Source organism: Bubalus kerabau, chromosome 3 (assembly GCF_029407905.1).
Source record: "Bubalus kerabau isolate K-KA32 ecotype Philippines breed swamp buffalo chromosome 3, PCC_UOA_SB_1v2, whole genome shotgun sequence".
NCBI lineage: Eukaryota > Metazoa > Chordata > Mammalia > Artiodactyla > Bovidae > Bubalus > Bubalus kerabau.
Genome location: NC_073626.1, coordinates 167,753,906 through 167,780,172, shown reverse-complemented (window position 1 = coordinate 167,780,172; position 26,267 = coordinate 167,753,906). Strand labels below are relative to the sequence as shown.

The 26,267-nt window shown below is 39.8% G+C and overlaps 1 protein-coding gene across 1 annotated transcript in view; it reads right to left on the bottom strand.

The window, feature by feature from the left end:
* Positions 1–26,267, bottom strand: part of NYAP2 (neuronal tyrosine-phosphorylated phosphoinositide-3-kinase adaptor 2) — a 312,055-nt gene that overhangs the window by 171,928 nt on the left and 113,860 nt on the right. The window contains exon 4 of the mRNA XM_055573610.1: positions 4,083–4,384. Coding sequence (XP_055429585.1) covers positions 4,083–4,384 — 302 coding nt within the window. The remainder of the gene's footprint in view (positions 1–4,082; positions 4,385–26,267) is intronic.

Below are 26,267 nucleotides of genomic sequence, written 5' to 3'. Positions count from 1 at the left end.
TATGATTAGTTTTCAGTGCCTCATCATCATTTTAAAGGTGAAGAAACAGTCTCATTAGATCACTGTCTCAAAGTCAATGTTTGCTTGTAGATTCTAAGCACAGTCTCTTTTGCCTGTACCACAGAGCATCTCTGCGAATGACTCTATTAAGAAATGAAATACGTGTTGACCTGAACAATGGGAATGGAGAATGTGAGTTTGCACAATTACTGCTCTTTCCTGCATCCTACAGATGTAGTTGTCAGGTCTCTCATCCTTTCTAGTTAGCTCCTTTTGCTTCACTAATCTTTCCTCAAACTCAGCAGGTATTACACTGAAGCAATAGAAAGAGCAATTAAAATATCTATTGCATATTTATGGTCAATTTATCTTCTCTACTGTATACATTTTGAAATGTGTCATTATGAAAGATCTTAAAATAGAATTGCAAATATATATTTTCAGTATGACACAATTACAATTTTTAAAAGCTAAATTATACTTTTCCTGGTATGTGATTTTTTTGTTTGTGTTCATCATTAAACTATTTCTTTCCTACTCTGAAAGCTGTTTTGCTACAAGGCCATTTCCTTTTTACTTTCATCCTCAGGGAAGTCATAATCCCTGACTTAAATAGAAGCTGGTTACCATGGAAATCATTCTAATGCCCCAGAATCAATATTTTGACTTTGCTGACATTTAATGTAAAAAGAAAAGACAAACTAAGATTTATAAAAGTCACTCTTCATCTTTGTTATAATTCTTAAAGCTAGAAAAATTGTAAAGAAAACATATGCTCCATAATGAAGTCCAGTTAACTCACAATTATAAAGAGTTGAGGATTCACAAAAGAACAATCTACATAGTTATATAATTTTCGCTTTGAGTACACACATATGAATACATGCATTTGGACTCAAGATTTTTCTCCCATCTTTGAACTGAGCTCTGATTCTCTCCTGTTATTGAAGTCATACCTTGGTAAAACAGATTTGAATATATCCAGTTCTGCAGTTGCCTTTTGATTAAGTGCTCCAAAGAGAAGCTGAAATTTGCATTGAAAAATCACTCTTCTATAAAAGTTGACCATTTCTGCACTGAATCTTAATAGTCCTTCTGGCCCATTGACCATCCTTAAAGAGGCACTACAGCTGAAGGCTCTTTAACTGCCCTAGAAGTCCTTTTGAGGAGAGATGTTGAACTTGAACTTAGTGTTTAATAAGCCTTACCGACCATAAGGTAGTTTTCCAAGTCTGAGATAAGCCTTTGCTACTGCTTTAATTTACTCACTGTCTTCTCTTCTGCCTCAGAAGTAATAAAGATAACAGACTTCCTGTCTTCTCTGATAATAAGCTATTTAGAGCCTTAAATCTTGAGATGGTGAAGGGATCTGAGAGACTTATGAGTTTCTCTATCTCAGGATTTAGCTACCTGAAGCATCTCAAATGAATGGCAATCAGTTCTGTCTTTAAGACAATTGAATCACCACTCAAATATTTCTTCTGTGGGACAATCATAATTTTCCACATGACCACTCTGAAGACCCCGAGGCTCCCCTCCCTAGGGAGGGGACTATTTTGAGATGTGTATGTTACACTGCTTCCATGGGTGTTTCCAGCACCGTTACCTCACCTGATAACACACCCTTTTACTGGCTGCTCACCTAGTCTGATTCCTTTTCGCTTCCCCTTCCAATGGTTCTTTTATCCCCCTTTATTCTTGAATCATTTTAGATTATATTCAGGCCCTCATCATTCAGAGAGCTCTAAATCATAATCTGCTTTTGAAAACAATGCAATGTAATTGATTATGTAGTTTTCTGCCAGTACAAGTAAGAAGAGGTGACTTCTGGAAATAACCTCATAGACTATAAAGAGAAACAAAAGGCACCATGTATCCATATCAGGGAAAACTTAGGAGCAATATTTAAAATTTACAAAACGCAGATCTCTAGAGCCTTTTAGTTTATTAACAAGTAAATTGAACACTATCTCTAAAACATCAGTGTGTTACAAGTTGAAGGACATACTGATGACCTTGAATCATGAGAAAAAAAGACTCAGAATTCAAATCTGTTTCAAGGTAGAGGAACAAAAGAGTTACACAAACAAATAGACACCCCCTCACACACACACACAAGCCTTCATTGCAGTGTGATTGATTACAGCAGAACAGTCTGGAACCAATCTGGTGTGTTGAGTATTAGCCACTCAGTCATGTCTGACTCTGAGGCCCCATGGGCTGTAGCCTGACAGGCTCCTATGTCCATGGAATTCTTCAAGGCAAGAATACTGGAGTGGGTTGCCATTCCCTTCTCCAGGGGATCTTCCTGACCCAGGGATTGAACCTGGGTCTCCTGCATTGCAGGCAGATTCTTTACCATCTGAGCCACCAGGGAAGCCCAAGTAAGACTTCATCAAAGAAATAACAATTGCATAAATTACCATGATGTTCATGCCCTTCCTTAAAACTGGCGTTTCCCAACAAACTGAATGCCATGGAAAATAACCACAAGAAAACAAGTGAAAATATAAAGCACAAAACTATGCACTAGGATTTCAATTTTCTAAATATGCACAAATGCATATTATTCACACATATAATCTCACACACATACCCACAATTGTGATGTATTCTGACTGTATATGAAGTAGAAGAAACTGAGCCTAAGTGGAGATTTTCCCTGAAGAAAGTATGGATTAGCTCAATCTCCAGGCATTATTTTGTATTCTTCAATATTCTCTGAAGCTTTTGCTTTTTGGCTAAATATGCCATTGGACACTGATACAGGTGAAAGGAGAGATGAAGATGTTAGAAGAGATGGAATATGCTTCGTGGGTAACCATACCATAGGCTAGGTTTACATTTCTGTGGGAGGATTAGACCACAAGATGAGGGAGCTTTTGTGAAGGACGGGGGAGCCTAAGTGACAAAGAAACCTGCCCAGTTAAGGAAAGGACCAGCTGGTGTCCACTCTTTGTTGCAAGCTACTGGGAAACTTGGAATACCAGGTGCTCACGTGAGCCACTGGGGAAGAATGTCAGGGACAGGCAGGGTAAGAGAAAGACCATGGGACCTGGAGGAAACATGCTCTCAAGCCAGTCCTGTCAGCACTGGACGCCCTGAAGCATCTCCCACGACTGACACACAACGATCTGAATGCGCCTGTATCAAAACTCACTTGGGACTACTCGCCCTGCAAGGGACTCTCGGGGAAATTTCAGGAAAGCTGAAACTGATTTATTCAAGCAAGGCTAAAGTACCAGTGAGATCTGGGGTTAATCTGACCTAATTTATAATTATAGACCAACAGAGAGACTAAGATATATTTGATTTATGTACTTCATGGCTGAGAAAAAAATGTAGATATGGTAAAAACAGAAGACAGGGATTGAAGTAGAGGCTACAAATGTACACACATACATGCATAAATTCAAATTCACTGGAAGTACACCAAAATGACTAAGAAATGATTATTTCTAAAGATGATTACGATTTTTCTTTTTTATATTTTCTGGCATTACAAAGCCCCCGTTATGATTTCATGATGTGTGCAATTGTGCTAAGTTGCTCAGTCATGTCCCACACTTTTACAACCCTATGGACTGCAATCTGCCAGGCTCCTCTGTCCAGGGGATGGATTCTCCAGGCAAGAATACTGGAGTGAGTTGCCATTCCCTCCTCCAGGGGATCTTCCCTACCCAGGGATCTAACCTGCCTCTCACCTCCCCTGCAATGGCAGGTGAGTTCTTTACCACTAGCACCACCTGGGAATCTCATAAAACTTCTATAATTATACAAGTAATAGGAATAAAAGCAAAAAAATATAGATTTTAGATATACTGCTAGGCAAAATAATTTCCTAATGATTCAAAGCCCCTTAAAGGGGGCTAGAAAACTCACGTCCTTTTCAGGTGATATAAATTAAATATATTGTGGGGGGTGTCATTTGGCAACACTCCAATGCCCCTGGATTCTTCTTTTCTAAGACTTAAGGTGGAGGAGACAAGATCATGTGACCCAGGCAAATGCTGGTGGGTATGCAGGCCTGGACACTTGGTGTGAAGCCACTTTCTAGGTGAAATGGGCCTGGCTGGTTTTACCTTCGGTCCGCTCGGGGCCTTTCCCGCTCTTACTGGCGGCCGTACTGTTGACCGTCTCAGAGGACGTGCTCAGCTTGGTACTGGGGTCCCGCTTGGGCTTGGGGGGTGGTTGTCTCCGGGAGCCACAGCTGCTGTCGTCGTCTGTGCCCCCGACCGAATGCAGCGACTGCGACCTGACGGAGAAGCCACTGGAGCAAGGGTGGGGCAGCCGGTCCTGGGGCGCGGGCATTGTCATGAATCCCATGCGGAAATGTTTGCCCACGTAAGTTCCTTCATGGCCTCGCCCCACTTCTCCACCTATGCTGTAAGAGAAAGAGGAAACCGGTGCCAGGTGAGCCAGGATGGGCAACGTCATGGGCACAAGTATATCTATAACTGATGACAGTTCACATTTTAACTTGAGACTGGTAAAGAAACGTTTCCAACAGCGTGAATATATTCTATACTTTTGCATTCAATATGATGTTAAAGCAATATGATTTAACCATAATCAGAAATTCTGCTATACTGGTATTCAGATACTCAAAAATTAGCATTCTAAAAAAAAAGCCCCAGACTACCACATAGAACATTTCATCTTCAATTGTCTTTCTTTACTTTCAGGTAAATCTTGTTAGACGCTTCAGTTCAGTTCAGTCGTTCAGTTGTGTCCGACTCTTTGTGACCCCATGAATTGCAGCATGCCAGGCCTCCCTGTCTATCACCAACTCCTGGAGTTCACCCAAACTCATGTCCATCGAGTTGGTGATGCCATCCAGCCATCTCATCCTCTGTTGTCCCCTTCTCCTCCTGTCCCAATCCATCCCAGCATCAGAGTCTTTTCCAATGAGTCAACTCTTCACATGAGGTGGCCAAAGTATTGGAGTTTCAGCTTTAGCATCAGACTTTCCAAAGAACACCTAGACAGCATATTAAAAAACAGAGACATTACTTTGCCAACAAAGGTCCATCTAGTCAAGGCTATGGTTTTTCCACTAGTCATATATGGATGTGAGACTTGGACTATAAAGAAAGCTGAGCACAGAAGAACTGATGTTTTTGAACTGTGGTGTTGGAGAAGTCTCTTGAGAGTCCCTTGGACTGCAAGGAGATCCAACCATTCCATCCTAAAGGAGATCAGTCCTGGGTGTTCATTGGAAGGACTGATGTTGAAGCTAAAACTCCAATACTTTGGCCACCTGATGCAAAGAGCTAACTCATTGGAAAAGACCCTGATGCTGGGAAAGACTGAGGACAGGAGGAGAAGGGGACAGCAGAGGATGAAATGGTTGGATGGCATCACCGACTCAACGGACATGAGTTTGGGTAAAGTCGGGAGTTGGTGATGGACAGAGAGGCCTGGCGTACTACAGTCCATGGGGTCGCAAAGAGTCGGATACGACTGAGCAACTGAACTGAACTGAGATCTTGCCAGTGGCTTAAAAAGGAAACAAGAATCTGTGACAATGACTTGCAGACTGCTTTTTCAGAAAAATTTTCTTGGAGTATAGTCAATTTAAAATGTTATGCTGGTTTTAGGTGTGCAGCAAAGTTAATCAGTTATGCATAAACATATATCCATTCTTTTTTAAGATTCATTTCCCATATAGGCCATTATAGAGTATTGAGTCAAGTTCCCTGTGCTGTACAATAGATCCTTATTAGTTATCTCTTTTATATATACTTGGAGAAGGAAATGCCAACCCACTCCAGTATTCTTGCTTGGAGAATTCCATGGACAGTAGAGCCTGGCAGGCTGCAGTCCATGGGGTTGCAAAGACTTGGACACAACTGAGTGATTTTCACTCACTTCACTTATATATACTAGTACATATATGTTGTTGACTGACACATGACTGAGGTCAAGGGGGCAGCAACTGTACCTCTTTTCTACTTCACAAGCTCATCCCTACTTTTACCTAGTTAGCATAGAGGGAAAAACAAAACAAACAGCAACCACAAAGGGGGTTCTGTTAGGAATACAAGGGGGGAGAGAGACAGGAATGGGTAAAGAAGTGAAGGAAGGAGTAAAAGAAGGAAGAAAGAAAGAAAGGGTGGGGAAATACTTGCTTAAATCAGTAAAATAATGGTCAATCTCTCTTCAGTTTCCAGAATCCTTTGGTTACACTAGTAACTTATTTCTACTAATAAATTAGTAGAACAGCTAGGAGCAGCTGGGAGGAGCTACCCCACACCCAAACTCAGGGGCGGCAGCCAAGAGGAGCTACATCCAAGGTAAGGAGCAGCAGCTGCGTTTTGCTGGAGCAGCCATGAAGAGATACCCCACATCCAAGGTAAGAGAAACCCAAGTAAGATGGTAAGCACTGAGAGAGGGCATCAGAGGACAGACAGACTGAAACCACAATCACAGACAACTAGCCAATCTGATCACATGGACCACAGCTTGTCTAACTCAATGAAAATAAGCCAGGCAGTGTGGGGCCACCCAAGATGGACTGGTCATGGTGGAGAGGTCTGACAGAATGTGGTCCACTGGAGAAGGGAATGGCAAACCACTTCAGTATTCTTGCCTTGAGAACCCCATGAACAGTATGAAAAGGCAAAAAGATAGGACACTGAAAGATGAACTCCCCAGGTCGGTAGATGCCCAAAATGCTACTGGAGATCAGTGGAGAAATAACTCCAGAAAGAATGAAGGGATGGAGCCAAAGCAAAAAAAAAAATACCCAATTGTGGGTGTCACTGGTGATAGAAACAAGGTCTGATGCTGTAAAGAGCAATATTGCATAGGAACCTGGAACGTTAGGTCCATGAATGAAGGCAAATTGGAAGTGGTCAAACAGGAGATGGCAAGAGTGAACTTCAACATTCTAGGAATCAGTGAACTAAGATGGATTGGAATGGGTGAATTTAACTCAGATGACCATTATATCTACTACTATGAGCAAGAATCCCTTAGAAGAAATGGAGTAGCCATCACAGTCAACAAAAGAGTCTGAAATGCAGTACTTGTGTGCAATCTCAAAAATGAAAGAATGATCTCTGTTAGTTTCCAAGGCAAACCATTCAATATCACGGTAATTCAAGTCTATGCCCCGACCAGAAGCTGAAGTTGAATGGTTTTATGAAGACGTACAAGACCTTTTAGAACTAACACCAAAAAAAGGTGTCCTTTTCATTAGAAGGGACTAGAATACAAAAAAGGAGGAAGTCAAGAGATACCTGGAGTAACAGGGAAATGTCACCTTGGTACACAGAATGAAGCAGGGCAAAGGCTAACAGAGTTTTGCCAAGAGAACACACTGGTCATAGCAAACACCCTCTTCCAACAACACAAGAGCAGACTCTACACATGGACATCACCAGATGGTCAACACCGAAATCAGACTGATCATATTCTTTGCAGCCAAAGATGAAGACTGTCTATACAGTCAGCAAAAAGAAGACCAGGAGCTGACTGTGGCTCTGATCATAAACTCCTTATTGCCAAATTCAGACTTAAATTGAAGAAAGTGGGGAAAACCACGAGACCATTCAGGTATGACCTAAATCAAATCCCTTATGATTATACAGTGGAAGCGAGAAATAGATTTAAGGGACTAGATCTGATAGATGGAGTGCCTGATGAACTATGGATGGAGGTTTGTGACATTGTACAGGAGACAGGGATCAAGACCATCCCCATGGAAAAGAAATGCAAAAAAGCAAAATGGTTGTCTGGGGAGGCCTTACAAATAGCTGTGAAAAGAAGGGAAGCAAAAAGCAAAGGAGAAAAGGAAATAAACCCATTTGAATGCAGAGTTCCAAAGAATAGCAAGGAGAGATAAGAAAGCCTTTCTCAGCGATCAATGAGAAATAGAGGAAAACAATAGAATAGGAAAGACTAGACATCTCTTCAAGAAAATTAGAGAGACCAGGGGAATATTTCATGAAAAGATGGGCTCAACAAAGGACAAAAATGGTATGGACCTAATAGAAGCAGAGGATATTAAGAAGAGGTGGCAAGAATACACAGAACTATACAAAAAAGATCTTCATGACCCAGATAATCATGATGATGTGATCACTCACCTAGAGCCAGACATCTTGGAATGTGAAGTCAAGTGGGCCTTAGGAAGTATCGCTATGAACAAAGCTAGTGGAGGTGATGGAATTCCAGTTGAGCTATTTAAAATTCTAAAAGATGATGTTGTGAAAGTGCTTCACTCAATATGCCAGCAAATTTGGAAAACTCAGCAGTGGCCACAGGACTGGAAAAAGTCAGTTTTCATTCCAAACCCAATGAAAGGCAATGCCAAAGAATGCTCAAACTACCTCACAATTGCACTCATCTCACACGCTAGTAAAGTAATGCTCAGAATTCTCCAAGCTAGGCTTCAGCAATACATGAACCATGAACTTCCAGATGTTCAAGCTGATTTTAGAAAAGGCAGAGGAACCAGAGATCAAATTGCCAACATTCGCTGGATCATCAAAAAAGCAAGAGAGTTCCAGAAAAACATCTATTTTTGCTTTATTGACGATACCAAAGCCTTTGACTCTGTGGATCACAACAAACTGTGGAAAATTCTTCAAGAGATGGGAATACCAGACCACCTGACCTACCTCTTGAGAAACCTTTATGCAAGTCATGAAGCAATAGTTAGAACTGGACATGGAACAACAGACTGGTTCCAAATAGAAAAAAGAATTCATCAAGGCTGTATATTGTTACCCTGCTTATTTAAATTATATGCAGAGTACATCATGAGAAATGCTGGGCTGGATGAAGCACAAGCTGGAATCAAGATTGCCGGGAGAAATATCAATAACCTCAGATATGCAGATAACACCACCCTTATGGCAGAAAGTGAAGAAGAACTAAAGAGCTTCTTGATGAAAGTGAAAGAGGAGAGTGAAAAAGTTGGCTTAAAGCTCAACATTCAGAAAACGAAGATCATGGCATCTGGTCCCATCACTTCATGGGAAATAGATGGGGAAACAGTGGAAAGAGTGGCTGACTTTATTTTGGGGGCTCCGAAATCACTGCAGATGGTGATTGCAGCCATGAAATTAAAAGGCGCTTACTCCTTGGAAGGAAAGTTATGACCAACCTATACAGCATATTAAAAAGCAGAGACATTACTTTGCCAACAAAGGTTCGTCTAGTCAAGGCTGTGGTTTTTCCTGTGGTCATGTATGGATGTGAGAGTTGGGCTGTGAAGAAGGCTGAGCACTGAAGAATTGATGCTTTTGAACTGTGGTGCTGGAGAATACTCTTGAGAGTCCCTTGGACTGCAAGGAGATCCACCCAGTCCATCCTAAAGGAGATCATTCCTGGGTGTTCATTGGAAGGACTGATATTGTATCTGAAACTCCAGTACTTTGGCCACCTGATGTGAAGGGCTGACTCATTTGAGAAGACCTTGATGCTGGGAAAGATTGAGGGCAGGTGCAGAAGGGGACGACAGAGGATGAGATGGTTGGATGGCATCACCGACTCAGTGGAAATGGGTTTAGGTGGGCTCTGGGAGTTTGTGATGGACAGGGAGGCCTGGTGTGCTGCGGTTCATGGGGTCACAAAGAGTCAGACACGACTGAGTGACTGAACTAAAATGAACTGAACTAATAAATTAGCCACACTGAATAAAATAAAGGGATGAAGTTGAAATCTCATCCAATTCTGGAACAGTTCTAAATACTTCATAAACATCCGAAGTATGAGAGGTATCCAAACGTAAGTTTCTTAAGTTTCAAATAGGAATGTTTGAACAAAAAATTTTAAATTCATAAGAAATTTCTCTCAGTTTGAAGCTCAACTCATCATAGAGAAAATGACCCTTAGGCCTTTTTCTATGCTATTAAGTAATGTTGACCCTTTTATGAACAAAAAGGACATGAATGTCAATGTGAATTTTTAAAAGATGTTTTTCTAGAGTTTTTCCCATTTATGGCCATTCATCAATAGAGGGAATAAAATGAAGCATTGTTAGAAATATTTAATTTTCTTAGACATGTATGAAGTATAAAAAGTATCTTTGAGCAAATGAATTTTGGAAGCCTCTTGAATCTACCTTTCCAAACATAAGTTTATTTATGCCTTTTAAAAATTTATTTCTTTAAATTTCATTTATTTTTTCATTTATCCTGGCCGTGCCGTGCGTGCGGCATGCAGAATCGTATTACTCTCACCAGGAATCAAACTCCTGTCCCTCGCAGTGGAAGTTGGAGTCTTAACCACTGGACCACCAGGGAAGTCTTAATTTTAATTTTAGTTGTCTCTTCATTGTATTTTTCATGACTCTAAGGTTTGTCATACATTTTAATTCCGGTAGGAACAATAATGGTAAATGAGCCTTTTTTCCATCTTCAGTGAAGCAGTTATGACAGTTATATGAGCCTTGAGAATAGAGCCAGAAAGGATCCAACTAGTGCATGTGACTTTGATTCTGGCATTTAATTCTGATCACAATTTGCTATTCAATCAAAAATGATTTTTATATTTATTTCATATTTTTCGGAGTATTTTGAGTTGATAAACTCTAGACATACTGTCTTTGCAAAACAAAATAAGGGAACTTCAGTGTACTGTCCAGAGCAGTTGATATCTAGAAACATGAATGAAATCAAGCAAATGATTAGGTGGCAGTTTTCACATCATAGTGGTCAGTCTCCTAAATCCATTCAGTGTCCTCATGCATTTCATATTCTGGGCTTTCTTCTAGAACGTCAGTCAAAAAATAAGCGAGAATAAATTCAAATGGAACAGTTTGTGCAAAATCAGTAAGAATTTAAGGCAGAAGTGGTAGAGGGTGGATCAGGGTGTGATAGAATGGGAAGGTTTATCATTGATTTGTGATGATTGTGACCTTAATCTTTCTTATGGAAGATGAAACATTTGATCTCATCTAACTTTGCCTCAATCATTCTATGCATCCTTTCCTTACCTCCACTGTCATATCACTGAACAAAAGGTACTTTGAGGATTTATTTAGACAGTCATTCCCAGGAACATATCCACGTGAGGGGATTATGCATGTGTGAACGCACACAGGCATTTATGAGAGTGTTACTAGGAATAATTGTATCAGCAATTTCTCTGTTACTTTTGACCTAAATAGCTCAAAACCTAAATACGTACCTTTCCCAGACAGATAATTAGCTCTGCTGCTTCATTTCAAAATGTTCAAAACCTTTTTCAGCATAGTACAGTTTTCTCTCTCTATCCTTTTGTTCGTATATGTCATGTATACACACACAGACACACATGCATACACACAAATACACATACACACTAACAACTTTTCCAAAGAGAAATTCAGTGTATGCTTTAAACAATGGTAGGTCTTAGGTGAAATTTCATTTGACCAGGCTGTAAATGCAGGATGAAGATATGGGGCTAAGATAAGTCTGATAGAAAGGCCATTATCCAAGGCTAAAATTGAGCAGTAAAAGTTATGGTACATTTAGGTTCAAGAGACCAGCAAAGATAATTAGTCTAAAGCAAATTGAAGACTATGGAATATAACATACAACTAACTCCTGAATGTATGAGAGGACTATGTGTAGTTTTTAAGATATGCAAATCTCTGGACCCATACTGACTACTACTGAATCATATTTGTTGAATCAGTATCTCTGTAGCCAATGAACCAAATTCTGTAGCCAACAATTTCTTAAAAACTATATCCAGGTGTCTCTGATATAGTCAATCCAGAGACCCCCAGAAATATTAAGAACAATACTTAAAGATATTTATGACAGATGTCTGTTAGTTAGAAACAGGGAGAGAGACACAGGTATCAGAAATCAAGCAAAGATGACTTGCCAGAGACCAGGGAAAATATCACAGATAAGACAAGCTACCATGCATTAGTAAGATCTCGTTAGGTTATCCTGAAGTAACAAATAATCCCCAATTCTTAGTCATTTTTAACTAAGTTGTTTTTAACAACACAGGTTTATTTTTTGCTTGTATTCATTGAGTTGGCTGTGCGTCAGCTGTGGCTCTACTCCACATGTCTTCTTCATTCTAGGAACTAACCCCCACTAGGATATGTTCTCATGGCAGAAAGGGAAAAACACTCACTGAACCATACAGTTGGGCTCCAGAATCACTGCAGATGGTGCCTGCAGCCATGAAATTAAGACACTTGCTCCTTGGAAGAAAAGTTATGACCAATCTAGGCAGCATATTGCAAAACCGAGACATTACTTTGTCAACAAAGGTCTATCTAGTCAAAGCTATGGTTTTTCCAGTAGTCATGTATGGATGTGAGAGTTGGACTCTAAAGAACACTGAGTGCCAAAAAATTGATGTTTTTTGAACTGTGGTGCTGGAGAAGACTCTTGAGAGTCTCTTGGACTACAAGGAGATCAAACCAGTCCATCCTAAAGGAAATCAGTCCTGAATATTCATTGGAAGGACTGTTGCTAAAGCTGAAACTCCAATACTTTGGCCACCTGATGTGAAGAACTGACTCATTTGAAAAGACCCTGATGCTGGCAAAGAGTAAAGGTGGGAGGAGAAGGGGACAACAGAGGATGAGATGGTTGGATAGCATCACCAACTCAATGGACATGAGTTTGAGTAAACTCCGGGAGTTGGTGATTGACAAGGAGGCCTGGCATGCTGCAGTCCATGGGGTTGCAAAGAGTCAGACACGATTGAGTGGCTGAACTGGAACTGAACCACACGGTATGTCTCAAAGCTTCTGCTCAGATGGAGTATATATATCATGAACACACATTCATTGGCTAAAACCACAAGCTTGATGTTGATGGGTGAGGACTGAATCTGCCCAACAGGAAAACACTGCAAATTACATGACCATACATGGGGATGTATAATCCTCTCCGAGGTAGAGGGCCAAGCACTGGTACAACACCTGTGGTATATGACTCTGAGATCTGTCTTCAAGAGGAGACTTGACATTAGGAATTAAGGTAGCTGACAACCAGCAACCCATTGAGGGGTTTTCTGTTTCTTATCCCCATAATTCTGGTCTCTACTGAGTTAGAAGTCCTGGTCTTCAAAGAAGACACATTCTTTCTAGACGACACAGCAAGGATCTCATGGAACATCGAAGCTGCCTCCTAAGTAATTTGAGCTCTCTTTGTATACTGGCCAGCAGGCAAAAAACTAAGGTATCCATTACGGAAGAGATCATGGACCCTAATCAATAGGAGAAGGTGCACCTACTCTTACAAGATGGTGCAGAGAGAAAAATGTGTGGGACATCCCTGGATATTCCCGTGCCCAGTATGGCTTTGAAAGGGCACATGCAGCAATCTAGCAAGAGAAGGTTTTGTTTACCAGACATCCCAACCTCTTATTAAATTTGTTTGACTACTAAGTGAGTGACAGAGACCAGCAGAGGTATTAGCTGTGTGAGAGTAAGGTGAATTTAGAATAAGTGTGGGAGGAGGGAGATAATGAGAATTAATTGCAGCCCCTATACGAACTGAATGGGGTTCCCAGGTGGCACTAATAGTAAAGAACCTGCTGGAGGAGGAGACATAGGAGATGCAGGTTCAATCCCTGGGTTGGGAAGATCCCCTGGAAGGCATGGCAACCTATTCCAGTATTCTTGCCTAGAAATTCCCATAAACAGAGGAGCCTGGCAGGCTACAGTCCATAGGGTGCAAAGAGTTGGACACGACTGAAGTGACTTGGCATGCATTTGAACTGGAAGGAAGGAGCCTATAGCTGATCATACCAACTGTTCCCTTGTAAGTTTCCCTTAAGGAAGAGTCCAATGGGAGCCATGAAAGAGCTCGCCCTCAGATCTGCAGAAGAGCATCTGCTGAGCATAAGAGCTCAATTGTGGCAGCCATAAAATTTCTCCATGGACAGTGGTTAGCTGCCAGCCACCAGCCACAGAGTCTTCAAATCAGCTGCAGCATTTAGGTCAAGGCCACTTTGCCCATGGAAAGCTCCTGGCTAGTGGTTGAGCATGACGAGGTATGGGACTAGGCTATTTCTGCCTAGTGTGGGAGTCCTTGTGTCTGAGTTCTCCCATAGGGCTGGCTGAGCCTGCCCCATAGGTGCACCATGATCTGAGGCTCTTCCTATCCAGTTATCTTTCCTTGCCCCTCTCCTTTCACAGGTGTGATGCTGCACTGTGACCCGAGGCCTTCCTGCCTTTTCCTGTTCCTTTCTTATCCCAGGCATCCTCCTCAATAAATCTTTTATTCTAAATTCCATCTATCTTGGTGTCTGTATGCTGGAGGGCCTGAACTGACATACTTGGGAACAATCATATAATCTCTGACATTTGGAAACCAAAGAAGGAGGAAAGAGAAAGCCTAAAAACAGAAGTGAGACCCCAGAAATAAGAAATGCACGTGAAAATAGGGTAGACTCTTGCCTCAGACTGAGCATTTAAATGCTGGTTAGGGAAGTAAGAACCAACTCCAATACAGGAATACTTGGCTTGAAGTGAAAGTTATGTGGGCTGAAGAAGGCAGAGTCTTTTTGCAGTGAGACTCTAGCGCTCAAGATAGACTAGGCCTGACACATCTAATGTTATAAAAATACAAATAAGTTTCATAGCACTGAATTTAAACAAGTACACTTTTCTCACACAATGAAGGTGATGTTGCGAGATCTAATTGTCTGTTGGTTAGTTTTTCTATTATAAAATAATTAAATAAATAAAGCACTACTTTAAATCAATGGAGGTTGTTTTCCTAGAAGTGTGTATAAAATATTTGCAAACTTCTCCAAACAAGTTATTGGCTTATGAACAGGCTGGACATGTGCTCTGGAATCACTGAGCTGTGGTTTCTATCCTCAGCTCCATCATTTAGCACCTCTCCTTAGGCTGCTAATCCCAAAGACTATTTCCTTAAGAGATAAATAGTAGTACTGGCCCCAAGGAATTATTATCAGGTTAACTTGAAATGCTACACTGAAGCATTTGCCACAGAGTCTGACATATAATAAGCTTCCCTGGGAGCTCAGCTGGTAAAACATCTGCCTGCAATGCAGGAGACTCCAGTTCGATACCTGGGAACTTCCCCTGGAGTTTGGGAAGTTCCCTTGGAGAAGGGATAGGCTATCCACTCCAATATTCTTGGGCTTCCCTCATGGTTCAGACAGTAAAGAATCCTCCTGCAATGTGGGAGACCTGGGTTCAATCTTTGTGTTGGAAGATCCCCTAGAGGAGGGCATGGCAACCCATTCCAATATTCTTGCCTGGAGAATCCCCATGGACAGACAGCCTGGCAGGATATCTCTATGGGGTTGTAAAGAGTTAGACACAGATGAGCGACTAAGCACAGCACTGACATATAATATGCAGTCAATAATTTTAACTTTGCAATTCCTTCTTTTAAGTCCAATCCTCCAGAATTTTGTTTATGGGATCATCATTTGCAGTGTTAGCCTACATCTCTAAAAAGTGTATGATACCACATATCCTCAACAAAACTTCACACAAAGTCAAAACAGAATCTTACATTTAACTCAAAATAATCTAGCCTTTTTCTTCAATACTTTGCTTTGATTTTTTAAAGTACCTGTTGATCAAGACTGACAAATAAAGGTACAAAACAGGAACTTTAAAACTGCTTTGACAGCAGTGTTCAACAGAGATTGTTACTTGTCTTGCTGTTTTCTTGAAAATCCATCAGCATTAATGTTCTATATCTCCTTCTGAGAAATGCCTCTTTTCAGAGATGAAAACACAACCTCTGAGAAGGGTGAGCTGCTAAGGTGAGATGTCAGCTCTAAGAGTGACAGAGATATTGCTTCTCTGGGTAGTTTTGAAGCAAACATGCCAATAGCTCATAGTAGAGTCTTCCTGGGAACCACTGGAAAAAAATAGAACCCTAGTTCATATGTTTATCCTCTTTCAAGCATATCTAGGAAGTTGGGATGCAAACTCAGGGGTTACCTAAGAGTTTGCTTGCTTGGATTTTTTTTGGGAGGGAGTAACATTCTGTGAAAAGTGTTGTAGTAACGAGTTAGTTGCTCAGCCGTGTCTGACTCTTTGTGATCCTACGGACTATAGCCTGCCAGACTCCTGTGTTCATGGAATTCTCCCAGCAGGAATCCTGGCGTGGATAGCCATTCTCTTCTCCAGGGCATCTTCCTGACCCAGGGTGCTGGTGGCTCAGATGGTAAGAAATATGCCAGCAATGCAGGAGACACGGGTTTGATCCCTGGGTTGGGAAGTTGGGAAGATCCCCTAGAAAAGGGAATGCCTACCCACTCCAGTATTCTTGCCTAGAGAATTCTATGGACAGAGGAGCCTGGGGGGCGGGGGTGGAGGGCTACAGTCCATAGAGTCACAAAGAGTCAAACAGTCCTGTGAAGCTAAGCTCAAAAATCCATCTCTGACCCTGATGCACAATCCAGTGTATTTATACCTTTGCAAAACCCTGAACCACCTGGAATTTTTTCTGTTGATTTTTTAAGATGGTTTGATCATATTAGGGAGAAGGGAAATTAAATCATAAAATAAATGGCAAAAGTCTGAAAGGGAAATGAAGACTGTATCTTTAAAGGAGATAATAAAACTTGCCTGTGGGCAAGTTTACCACTGTTATCTGCTAACTATTCAAATCTCTCATGTTAGGCATTTTACAATGAATGAATAGAAGGAAATTAATGTTTTATTCAATAAAATAATTAATTAAAAAGTTTGTATTTCATGCTATCTTCCTCTTACTTTCTCCACAGCTACATGGGGCCAAAAGCTATTGACCCTCTGCTGCCCCATGAGTCCCCACTATCTCACTCGCCAGGGGGCTCCTGCTCTAGAACTTGTCATTCACCCCCTCAGCAATGGCCTCTTGTAGGCATCATGTCCCACTAAAACAGCCTGAGCTTATGAAAAATTAGATATAGAAAGAACCAAGAGATTGGTATGTTATACTTTTCTCTCTCTTGACAGCAATATGCCCCAACCCATAGTTAGACTTTTAAAAGAGAGCATGATTCATTACATTTTATACAATTTTTGATGGATGGAAATTGTCATACAATTCATCTTCACAGTCCCATTAATCCTTGATGAGTACAAGTGGCTCTTCACATTCACTCCTCTCAAGCTTCATGCAGGCAAGAGTCTTGTCTTCTTGCTCACTGCTATAAACACCATCATATTACAAGTGCTCAAACATTCATGTTTTATGAAGGAAAACATGAAGAAAGGAAGTAAGTCCACTCTGGGGAGATAGAGGGATGGCTTAGAGGATTTCCTGAGCATTTGTCTTCTGTGCCTCCCTGGGATTCATTCTCTCTACTCCTGGCAATGGAAACTCCTATGTGGAGATCAGGCTTCTTCCTCTCAGTCTAACATGTTACTCAGCCAATCAACCACTAGATCCCTGTGGCCACTGTGACTATTGTGGAGACTGGAAAATTCCTCAAGTTGGTTGAACTACAGTAAACCCAGGTACTGTGTAGCAGCTCAGACGTGCCTCAACCCTCTTGCCAGTACAAAGGGAGACTAGTGGAATCAGGTCTGTGCCACTGTAGACCTGGATCTAGATATGTCTGCAGCTAGATCAGGTGGCTAAGTGGTAACCAATCTCCCTGCCAATGCAGGAGACACAGGTTTGACCCTTGGGTTGGGAAGATCCCTTGGAAGAAGAAATGGCAACCCACTCCAGTTTTCTTGTCTGGAAAATCCCATGGAAAGAGGAACTGGCGGGCTACAGTTCATGGGGTTGCAAAGAGTCAGACATGACTGAGCACACACACACACAAAGGTCATGTGTAAGGCCAAGTTGGGACAAAATGGTGTTAGAATGAGTCTCAGTATCCTTCTAGTATCTTCTCTGTTACATTCACCCTGATGATGACCCTTTCTCCTGTAGAATTGCTAGTTTGAGGTCTATAGTTCATGAGGTCGCAAAGAATCAGATACCTGACCACATAGATCAACCCTAGGACTCATCAGTTTTGTCAAATACTAAATTCCCTTTTGTTAAAGCCCAGTATAGTTGGGTTTTCTGGCACTTACATTGTAATGCAGTTCTAAATGAACCATCACAATGCAGCAATTACTAAATAAATGTTAGTGGGGGCTAACATCTCAGAAATGTAGTTGGTCTCAGGAAAGGAATGACACAAGGGAGGAAATTAATGTGTCATTTTTATTTATTGCTTGAAAATACCTTTTCTATTTAACAATATAAGTGGAAGTAGTTAACTACTGAATATGTTTGCCCCAAATGTATGATTTTACTCACGCAGTACACTTTGATGTGGAAACTGGGCTCCAGTAACATCAAACTGTGTTCATATTTTCTTCCAAATTATTCACTCACCATTACCATTAATGTCTTCCCTGAGCCCAAGTTGCTTATTCAGAGCCATAATATGTGGATTTCTTGCCTTAGGCTCAAACAGTCATTTTCACCACTTCATATCCTCAGTGATATCTGTTTCCTACTTTTGTGCTACACTGATATCTTAACTTTCTCACATTTTTTTCCAGATATCAATTTCCTGTGTCTGGCTGTTTATTGATGCTTCTCGGGTCTTAAGGTCAAGTTTTAAAAATGGGATCATTACATATCTTTTTATTACCTGCTGTGGTGACTTATAAAAGCAAAACAAAACGATGGGAAACAAAGAAACCTGTCCCAAAAAGAAGGGATGAAGTTTCTATTAACTTCAGATGTTATATTTAAAACTGATATACTTAAGCAACAATTGTATTATTTCTCCATACTAAAAGATATTTTAACTCTTCCTAAAATTTGGTATCTCGGAAAGAATATTAAATGTGTAATCAACCATTAACTAGCTATCTAATTTTAGATGGGCGACACATACTTTCTGAATCTCCTTTACCTTTATCTTTAGGGAGTTATGAAATACTTTCCAGAGTTATTATAAGTTAAAAAAGATCAAATATGTCAAAGACACCTAGCAAGGTACCCTGTATAAGTTGAGTACATTTCCACTATTTGGCACCATAAAAAAAAAAATACTTCAAGAGTAAAAATACATGTTGCGTATTTCTCTAAGGGGGCTTTGGCAATAATCATCAGGCAATATATTCCCAAGACCAAATTGGGGGGAAGGGGAAGATCCTGCTTGAAAATGGAAAAGTAATAAAAATAAATAATCTATATTTCTGTCATAATTATGTTAGGTATCATACAGAGTTCAGCAGATCTTTTGAATGAATTTTATGGTTATTTCTGTAAAAAATATGATAACTCAAGATTTTTCTGAAAGTTAGGGCTTAAGGTAGTCATGGCAAGTGAGTTATGCTTGCAAAACAAATATGTTGTTATTTATCATAAGTGCTTATTGCCAAGAGTTTGAAGGTGATATTGTGGCCCATTGATTGGTCATAAAGTGAAGAACTTAGAATGAGGGGTAGAGAGATTTTTTTTAAACTTTATCAACGTTCTTATTATTCACTTCTGAGGTTCTAAAAAGACAGAACTGAAATCTAATGCTTATTAAAGGCATAACAAATTCTATGGAACATCTTTAAGAGACTTATTTTTACTTGAAACATGACAAGTGCTTTTAAGATTAACATATGCTATTATCTATAGTACTTTGAAATCTAAAATTAAAACAGTCCTTATTCCTATACACAAATGAGACTTCTCTTCTCTTTAAAGTGTCATGGCTTGAATAAGAGTGTATGGAAAATTCAAATCAAATCATGATATTCAGATTCAACTTAGAATATAGTTTATAGAAGTTCACAATGTGGGAGATCTTTTCCAAAAATTCAACTGAAGAAGGGGAAGTTCTGGAAAATATATGTTTTATTTGTATCCTCAAAACTAACATAAGCTTTGAATATGGTTTGAGAACATGCCAAGTTTTTACAAATGAGTTTAGCTAACCATATGTAGCTCATTTCTCAATCTAGAAGTAGAGGCTAGAAATATAGAATGTTAACATATAATGGCCTTGAGCTTCCTGGGCATAAGGCTAACATAATGCCAGTTTAAAGTATAATGAGAAGTTTAGCTTCCTAAAGGTATCATTTTTATGGAGGAAGAAAAAATTCTATGTGTTGAGCCACTTAATTCATCGACACACTATTTATTTATGAAGTATCCGAGTGCCTCCCCTTGGCTGGGCAGTGACCAGGGCAGAGAGGTCCCTGTTCTCAGGGCATCACAGGCTATTGAACCAGCATGATTTCAGCCCCATGTGATCAGATGTTCTTTCAGGGGAAGTACGAGGCAGGTGCAAGGGAAGCACAAGTCCTGGGGCCCCAACCATGGCTGAAGGTCTGGGAAGTCCCTTGGGAAGAAGTGACTCTCCAGGTCATGCAGAGCATTAGTAAGACACAGACAAGGGATAGCAGTGGAGAGAATAGAATGTGTGTACTAACAGCTGAAATCAAGAGAAAGTGAAAAATTACAGAGGTATTTGGGCAGAACTTCACTGGACCTGTTAGTTCCATATTTCAATGGCTGGAACTGTGCTTGGCTCAAATAGGAAACCCAGTAAGTATTTATTAGTGAAATGAATGGAGCAATGTGTGTACAATTAGGCATAGTTCAAGAATAACTCCCAGATTTCTTAAGCACACTTAATAATATTCTGCTCTATGTGCTTCCCAGGTATTACTAGTGGTAAAGAACCTGCCACCAATGCAGGAGACATAAGAGATGTGGGTTCGATTCCTGGGTTGGGAAGATCCCCTGGAGGAGGGCATGGCAACCCACTCCAGTATTCTTGCCTGGAGAATCCCATGGACAGAGGAGCCTGGCAGGTGGGCTACAGTCCATGAGGTCTCAGAAACACAACTGACGTGACTTAGCATGCACATTTTGCTCTACTTCTTCCTTTGCTTCAGTTGCCACTTTCTTAGTTTATGATGAAGGAGAAAGGAAAAATCTGTGAATATTCACACGCTATTAATTCTTATCCTTGTTATAAGAGTAATCTCAAGGCAGGGATCAGTTTAATTCCCTCCTCTCCATTTCCCCTGGCCTGCTTGGTTTTAGGTGCTCATCAATTCTGGGCTAAATTAATGCAATTGCCTCTTAGCGGATCTTTCTCCACGGTGCCACCAGATTTATCCTTGTAAATGCAGATTTGCTCATGTCACTCCCTAAATTAAAACCCTGTGATAGCATTTCCATTTCTTCAGACTAAAAATTCAAACTTTTATTTGACACTCAAGGTTTTTCAGATTTCGATCCTATACCAAATCTCATCTGCCATGTTTTCTCCCCTTGACCTTAAAATCACCCAAATACAAGGTGTTCCCACCTTAACTTTGTTCCAGATGGTTGATCCAGGGATAGAATTCAAGAGTGACTATGTGAGGAAGGGCGGTAATGACTTTTGAGGACACAGGCAGGTTAAATTGTGACCTCAGCCAGCAGTCACACTGCTCTGTCTGCTTGAGCTTCTTCCTTTGGCTAAATCATGTTTAAAGACGTAATTCAGGAACTTCCCTGGCCATCCAGTGGTTAGGACTCAGTGCTTCCACTGCAGGAGGTGCAGTTTTAATCCCTGGTCAGGGAACTAAGATCCCATACGCCATGCAGCCAAAAAGAAAAAAAAAAAAAAAAAGCAATCTAGATGTGGTTTTTTGAAGAAGGTTTATATTATATGTGTGCTCAGTTACTCAGTCATGTCCGCCTCTTTGTGACTCCATGGACTGTAGGCTGCCAGGCTTCTTTGTATTAAGAGCCAGTCTTTTCAAGTTTGATCGCCAAGCCTCTCTATGGCTGACAGAGGGCTCTGTCCTTCTCCATATCAAAGTATCAGAGCGCCTCCTTCAAGATACTCTACAGTTCTCATCTGTGAGTTGATCTCTTCTCGTCTGTGGGCTACGTGAGGGACAGACCATGAATTATTTGCAGCAAGTGGAAGTTAAGTGGAGATAATGGAAGGGAGGGAAAGATATGATCCATGAAAAATTGCTTGATATTTTCAGAGCCATTCTTTTTAAAAACTCTTTTGACTTGAGCATTTTCGAACTATCATTAGAAAGAAAAGTTTTCCAGGACATTGTGGAACTCAAGTATCCAATAATTATTTTCACTGTTCAAACAAAAAGGAGGTTACTAATAGTCACCTGTCATAGTGTGTATAGACCGTCTGGATGCCTGAAATGGCACAGTGGAAGTTTAGAGAACTAATTTTTATTTAACAAATCCCTGGATTAGATAGAATTCTTACACTTTGTAAGACATTTTGACTAACAGCCACAGCACTCTGAATGCCCCTGGCCTTTATGCTGTGAAGACTGAATTGTATGCAGAATCAGTTAAGTTTGCCCTCAAAACTGCTATGTCAATTGTACTTGTCCCTGTAACTATGTTACCAAATAGTATATAAACCAAAGAAATGTGAGTTTGAACAATTAGAAAGAGTTTCTCCAAAAACTTTGTTGAGAAACTATGTCAATGGTTTTTAAGATACTCAATATAACAAGTTTTACTGAAAAAAAAAAAAATGGTGTTATTGGATGTGGTGAGATTAGGGTAAATTTGTTAAATCTAAAAGGAGTCTGAACTGTGTTTATTTGTTTGTTTTTCCAAAGGTTTTTCCAAAGTCATGTCCGGCTTTAAATTTGGACTCAGCTTTAAAGAAACCAAAACTAAATTAAAAAGTGAAAACTAATAGACACACTTTGTGCATAAAGATTATATGGAAATCCAATTAGGGAAAGCACACATAAATCAAAGACTGTATTTCAAATTTTGGTAAACAGTGTATATTTACTTTACATTTTAGAGTTTTATATGGGTTCATGTGTTTCTTTTTAAAAAATATTGCTCCAATTTTTCAATATTTTGTTTAATCAGATCTTCTATATTTATATTCTATTAAAAAATCATCAAGCAAAGAGCCTGGCACACAGTAGTTTCGATAAGCCTTAAAAAATGCTGATTTCCTTCCTCCCTACAAAAAAAAAAAAAAACACCCACAAAATTATCCACTAAAGACTCAAAGATAATTGATTCAAAGAAAGTTTTGGAGATAGCCATTGACCTACAGGAAGTCAAATTTTTATTCAGGTAGAATTGTGTACAGTTGATTACATAGTCAATAAAATAATGTAAAAGGTTAATTTACTCATAGAAAATTATTTGAACAATTACATTCTTGAAAGCACTTTGGATATGGCTCTGGAGGTAGAACCTATTTTCCCAGTGGTGAAGCCATACAAAGCAATGCCGTGAATTCAGGAAAGTGAAAAGTCGCTTAGTCATGCCCGGTTTTTTGTGACCCCATGGACTATACAGTGCATGGAATTCTCCAAGCCAGAATACTGGAGTGGGTAGCCATTCCCTTCTCCAGGAGACTTTCCCAACCCAGGGATCAAACCCAGTTCTCCCACATTGCAGGTGGATTCTTGACCAGCTGAGCTACCAGGGAAGGCCAAGAACTGGACAATTCCAGAAAGCAGCAAATGTTAAACTCTTCAGTACCATTTCAAGATATTTTCTCTTCTGAGAAGGTACAAATCAGCATTTGGGTACCTAATGACTTTCCCAGCCCAAACCATTATTCATGACATCACATTAGATGCTGACATCACCACCGAAAGTTTCTGCTATTGTTTTTTGTTCAGATCTAGCAAAACATGTATCACATTTTGGCGAGTCTGTATTACCCATAATATTGGCAAAAAGGAATTTGTATAGCCCAGAGTTATTTTTCACATGATTTTACACCCCCAAAATAATTTTTCCTTGAATCTGTAAAGTTCCCAAGTACAAAACCACCTAACTATTCACCGACCTTCTACAAGTGATGTGATACAATTTGCCAAGAAAAATCAGGGAACCAGAATAAAAAAGCTATAGTGTCACATCTGTCTTAAACATAAGGCATTCACCCTTTCAATTACTTGAACTATACTCTTCTGTCAGTAACAGCATCTTAAAATTTAATGGAATGATGCTCTAAATGTTTTGGGCAAAAGGAAACTTCAAAAGCATTATAGAAAGTACCTACAAATGCAGAGTATTTGAACACAGTGAAATATTACTTGCAAACTATTTTGCTCAGGTCTCAGAAATATTGTGCAGTTTAAACAGAACTATGAGGCTAAAAGGGGATAATACACTTCAGAAAGTTTAAGTTCTAGAATAACTGTGGAAAATGAGCTGCCAGTGAATAAAAAGATATCGCTCTTTCATCTTCCTTATCAAACCAATAATCATCATGTCTTTCTAAATAGTATTTTCAAATTATCCAAATATAACTAAGTTTATCTTCCCTAAATGTTTATACTTTCCTAAATGTTTAGATAATATTATACTGACAAATGGTTCATGGCATAATGACTGTTTAGGACACCTCATGTGTGTTATGTTGTGTGTGTTAGTCTCTCAGTTGTGTCCGACTCTTTGCAACCCCACGGACTGTAGCCCACCAGGCTTCTCTGTCCATGGAATTCTCCAGGCAAGAATACTGGAGTGGATTGCCATTCCCTTCTCCACTTCCCTAAAGGTTAAGATAATATTATATTGACAAATGGTACACGGCATAATGACTGTTTAGGACACCTCGGTTTTGGTAAATCCAAGCCCAGGCCCTCAGTAGAGCTCACCTCAAAGTCTCTTTCACTGAGAAGATTGTTACCCTCTAATGAGGAGACCCTTGCTTCTTCATCTGTGATTCTCTCTACATCATTAGCTATATACTCTTCCTCTGGTTTTCTGACTCAATCTCTCTCATAGGATTTTCTGACATACATTCATCTTTCTGCATTCTCCATTGGCTTAATCTCATTGACAATCCAGAAGATTCCAGGCTCCCCTTTCTTTAGAAATACTTTCCTTCAAACCTGTGTGAGTTCCTGCCCATCTCTCTCATTCTTTCTCTTTTTCCCTTTCACTCTTCCTCTCTCCCTCTCTTCTTCTTTCCCCTTTTACTCTACCTTTCTGCCTTTCTTCCTTCTCTCACATTCATTTATTAGGTCATTCATTTATATTTAATTTGCAAATATTTACTGAACATCTCTTTTGCATCCAAAACATCGTTAGCTGCTGAAGATGCACCTTGAAACAGGACGTAAAATTCTCAAAAGTCTGGCCTCCTTTGTGACTGATCCACAGATCACACCCTCTCTGTGTCCATTGTTATCTGACTTCTGCCACCCAAGTCTACTGAAATGGTTTCCTTAAAAAACACTCTTTCCTTGCAAAGCCTATAATCTAGGAGATTTTCTTTTTTCTTTGTCTAGATTCTTGTTGGTCTCTTTAGAGCTGGTTTCACTCTTTTAGACCACAGCTGCCTTCTAGAATGTCCCATTTTTCTTGGCTTCCCTGAAAATGTCCTCTGTTATTTTTTCATCTTTCTGGCTCCTCCTGCTTGTTATCTTTACTGATTTCTCTCCTTGCCCTCAGGCTTCAGTATAAACCAAGATTCTTTTTCCGTTATTGTCATTTCTTTGTACATGTCCTTGACAGCTATCAATTTTCAAGAGTTCAACATTCTATTCTATTCAGTTGATTTCTAAATCCAATATTCTATTGTTTCTTAAATTCTGAGACATATACTTGCACTCCCCACAAATGCTGGGTATTTTCAATTGGATATCCCTTTGATACACAAGGTCAGTATATTCCAAAACCAATTCAGCATCACCTCTCACTTCCTTCTATTGAAACTTGGTGTTCAATAGCATCCTCATGCTACCAGTCACAGAACAGAAATTCCCAAGCAATTTCACACCTACAATCTTCCTATGTACATTCTGGTCAGTAAATCCTTCCTTTTCTCTTTGGCTCTCACATTGGTCTCCTATTTTCAAACCATCAATGAGACTTTAATTAACTTTTGTCTTGGCTACTAAATTGATTCTCTATCTGAATCCCACCTCAATATTCACTAACCTCAACAATGATCCTAAAAACAAAAGAAAGAAATAAGATTACCTCTTTCTTCTATAGAGCTTTCAGTATTACCCAAGATAGAGTCTAGTTTATCTGTAAGGCAATTCAAACTTTGTACATACGGCCCAACCTCGTTTCCACCCACTCCATAATTCTGTCTCCCTGGGATCACTTCCTCTTCAAACTATATCTCCATTTGAAAAAAAAAATAAATTTCATGTTCCTCGGAGCCTAACTTGAGTGCCACATTCTCCCTGAACGTTTTATCAATACTCTTTCTCCACTATCTTGAATTTCTTGTGTGTTTTTTGTCACTTTCTGCCATACAGCTATCATACACAAACATGAGATTCTAGAATTTTTTGAGAATGGGGATCAAATTTTGTACATTTCTTTATCTCCCATAGTATCAGGTATGCTTCTTTGCACATAGAAAGTAACATGTAAATGTTTAGGAATTTA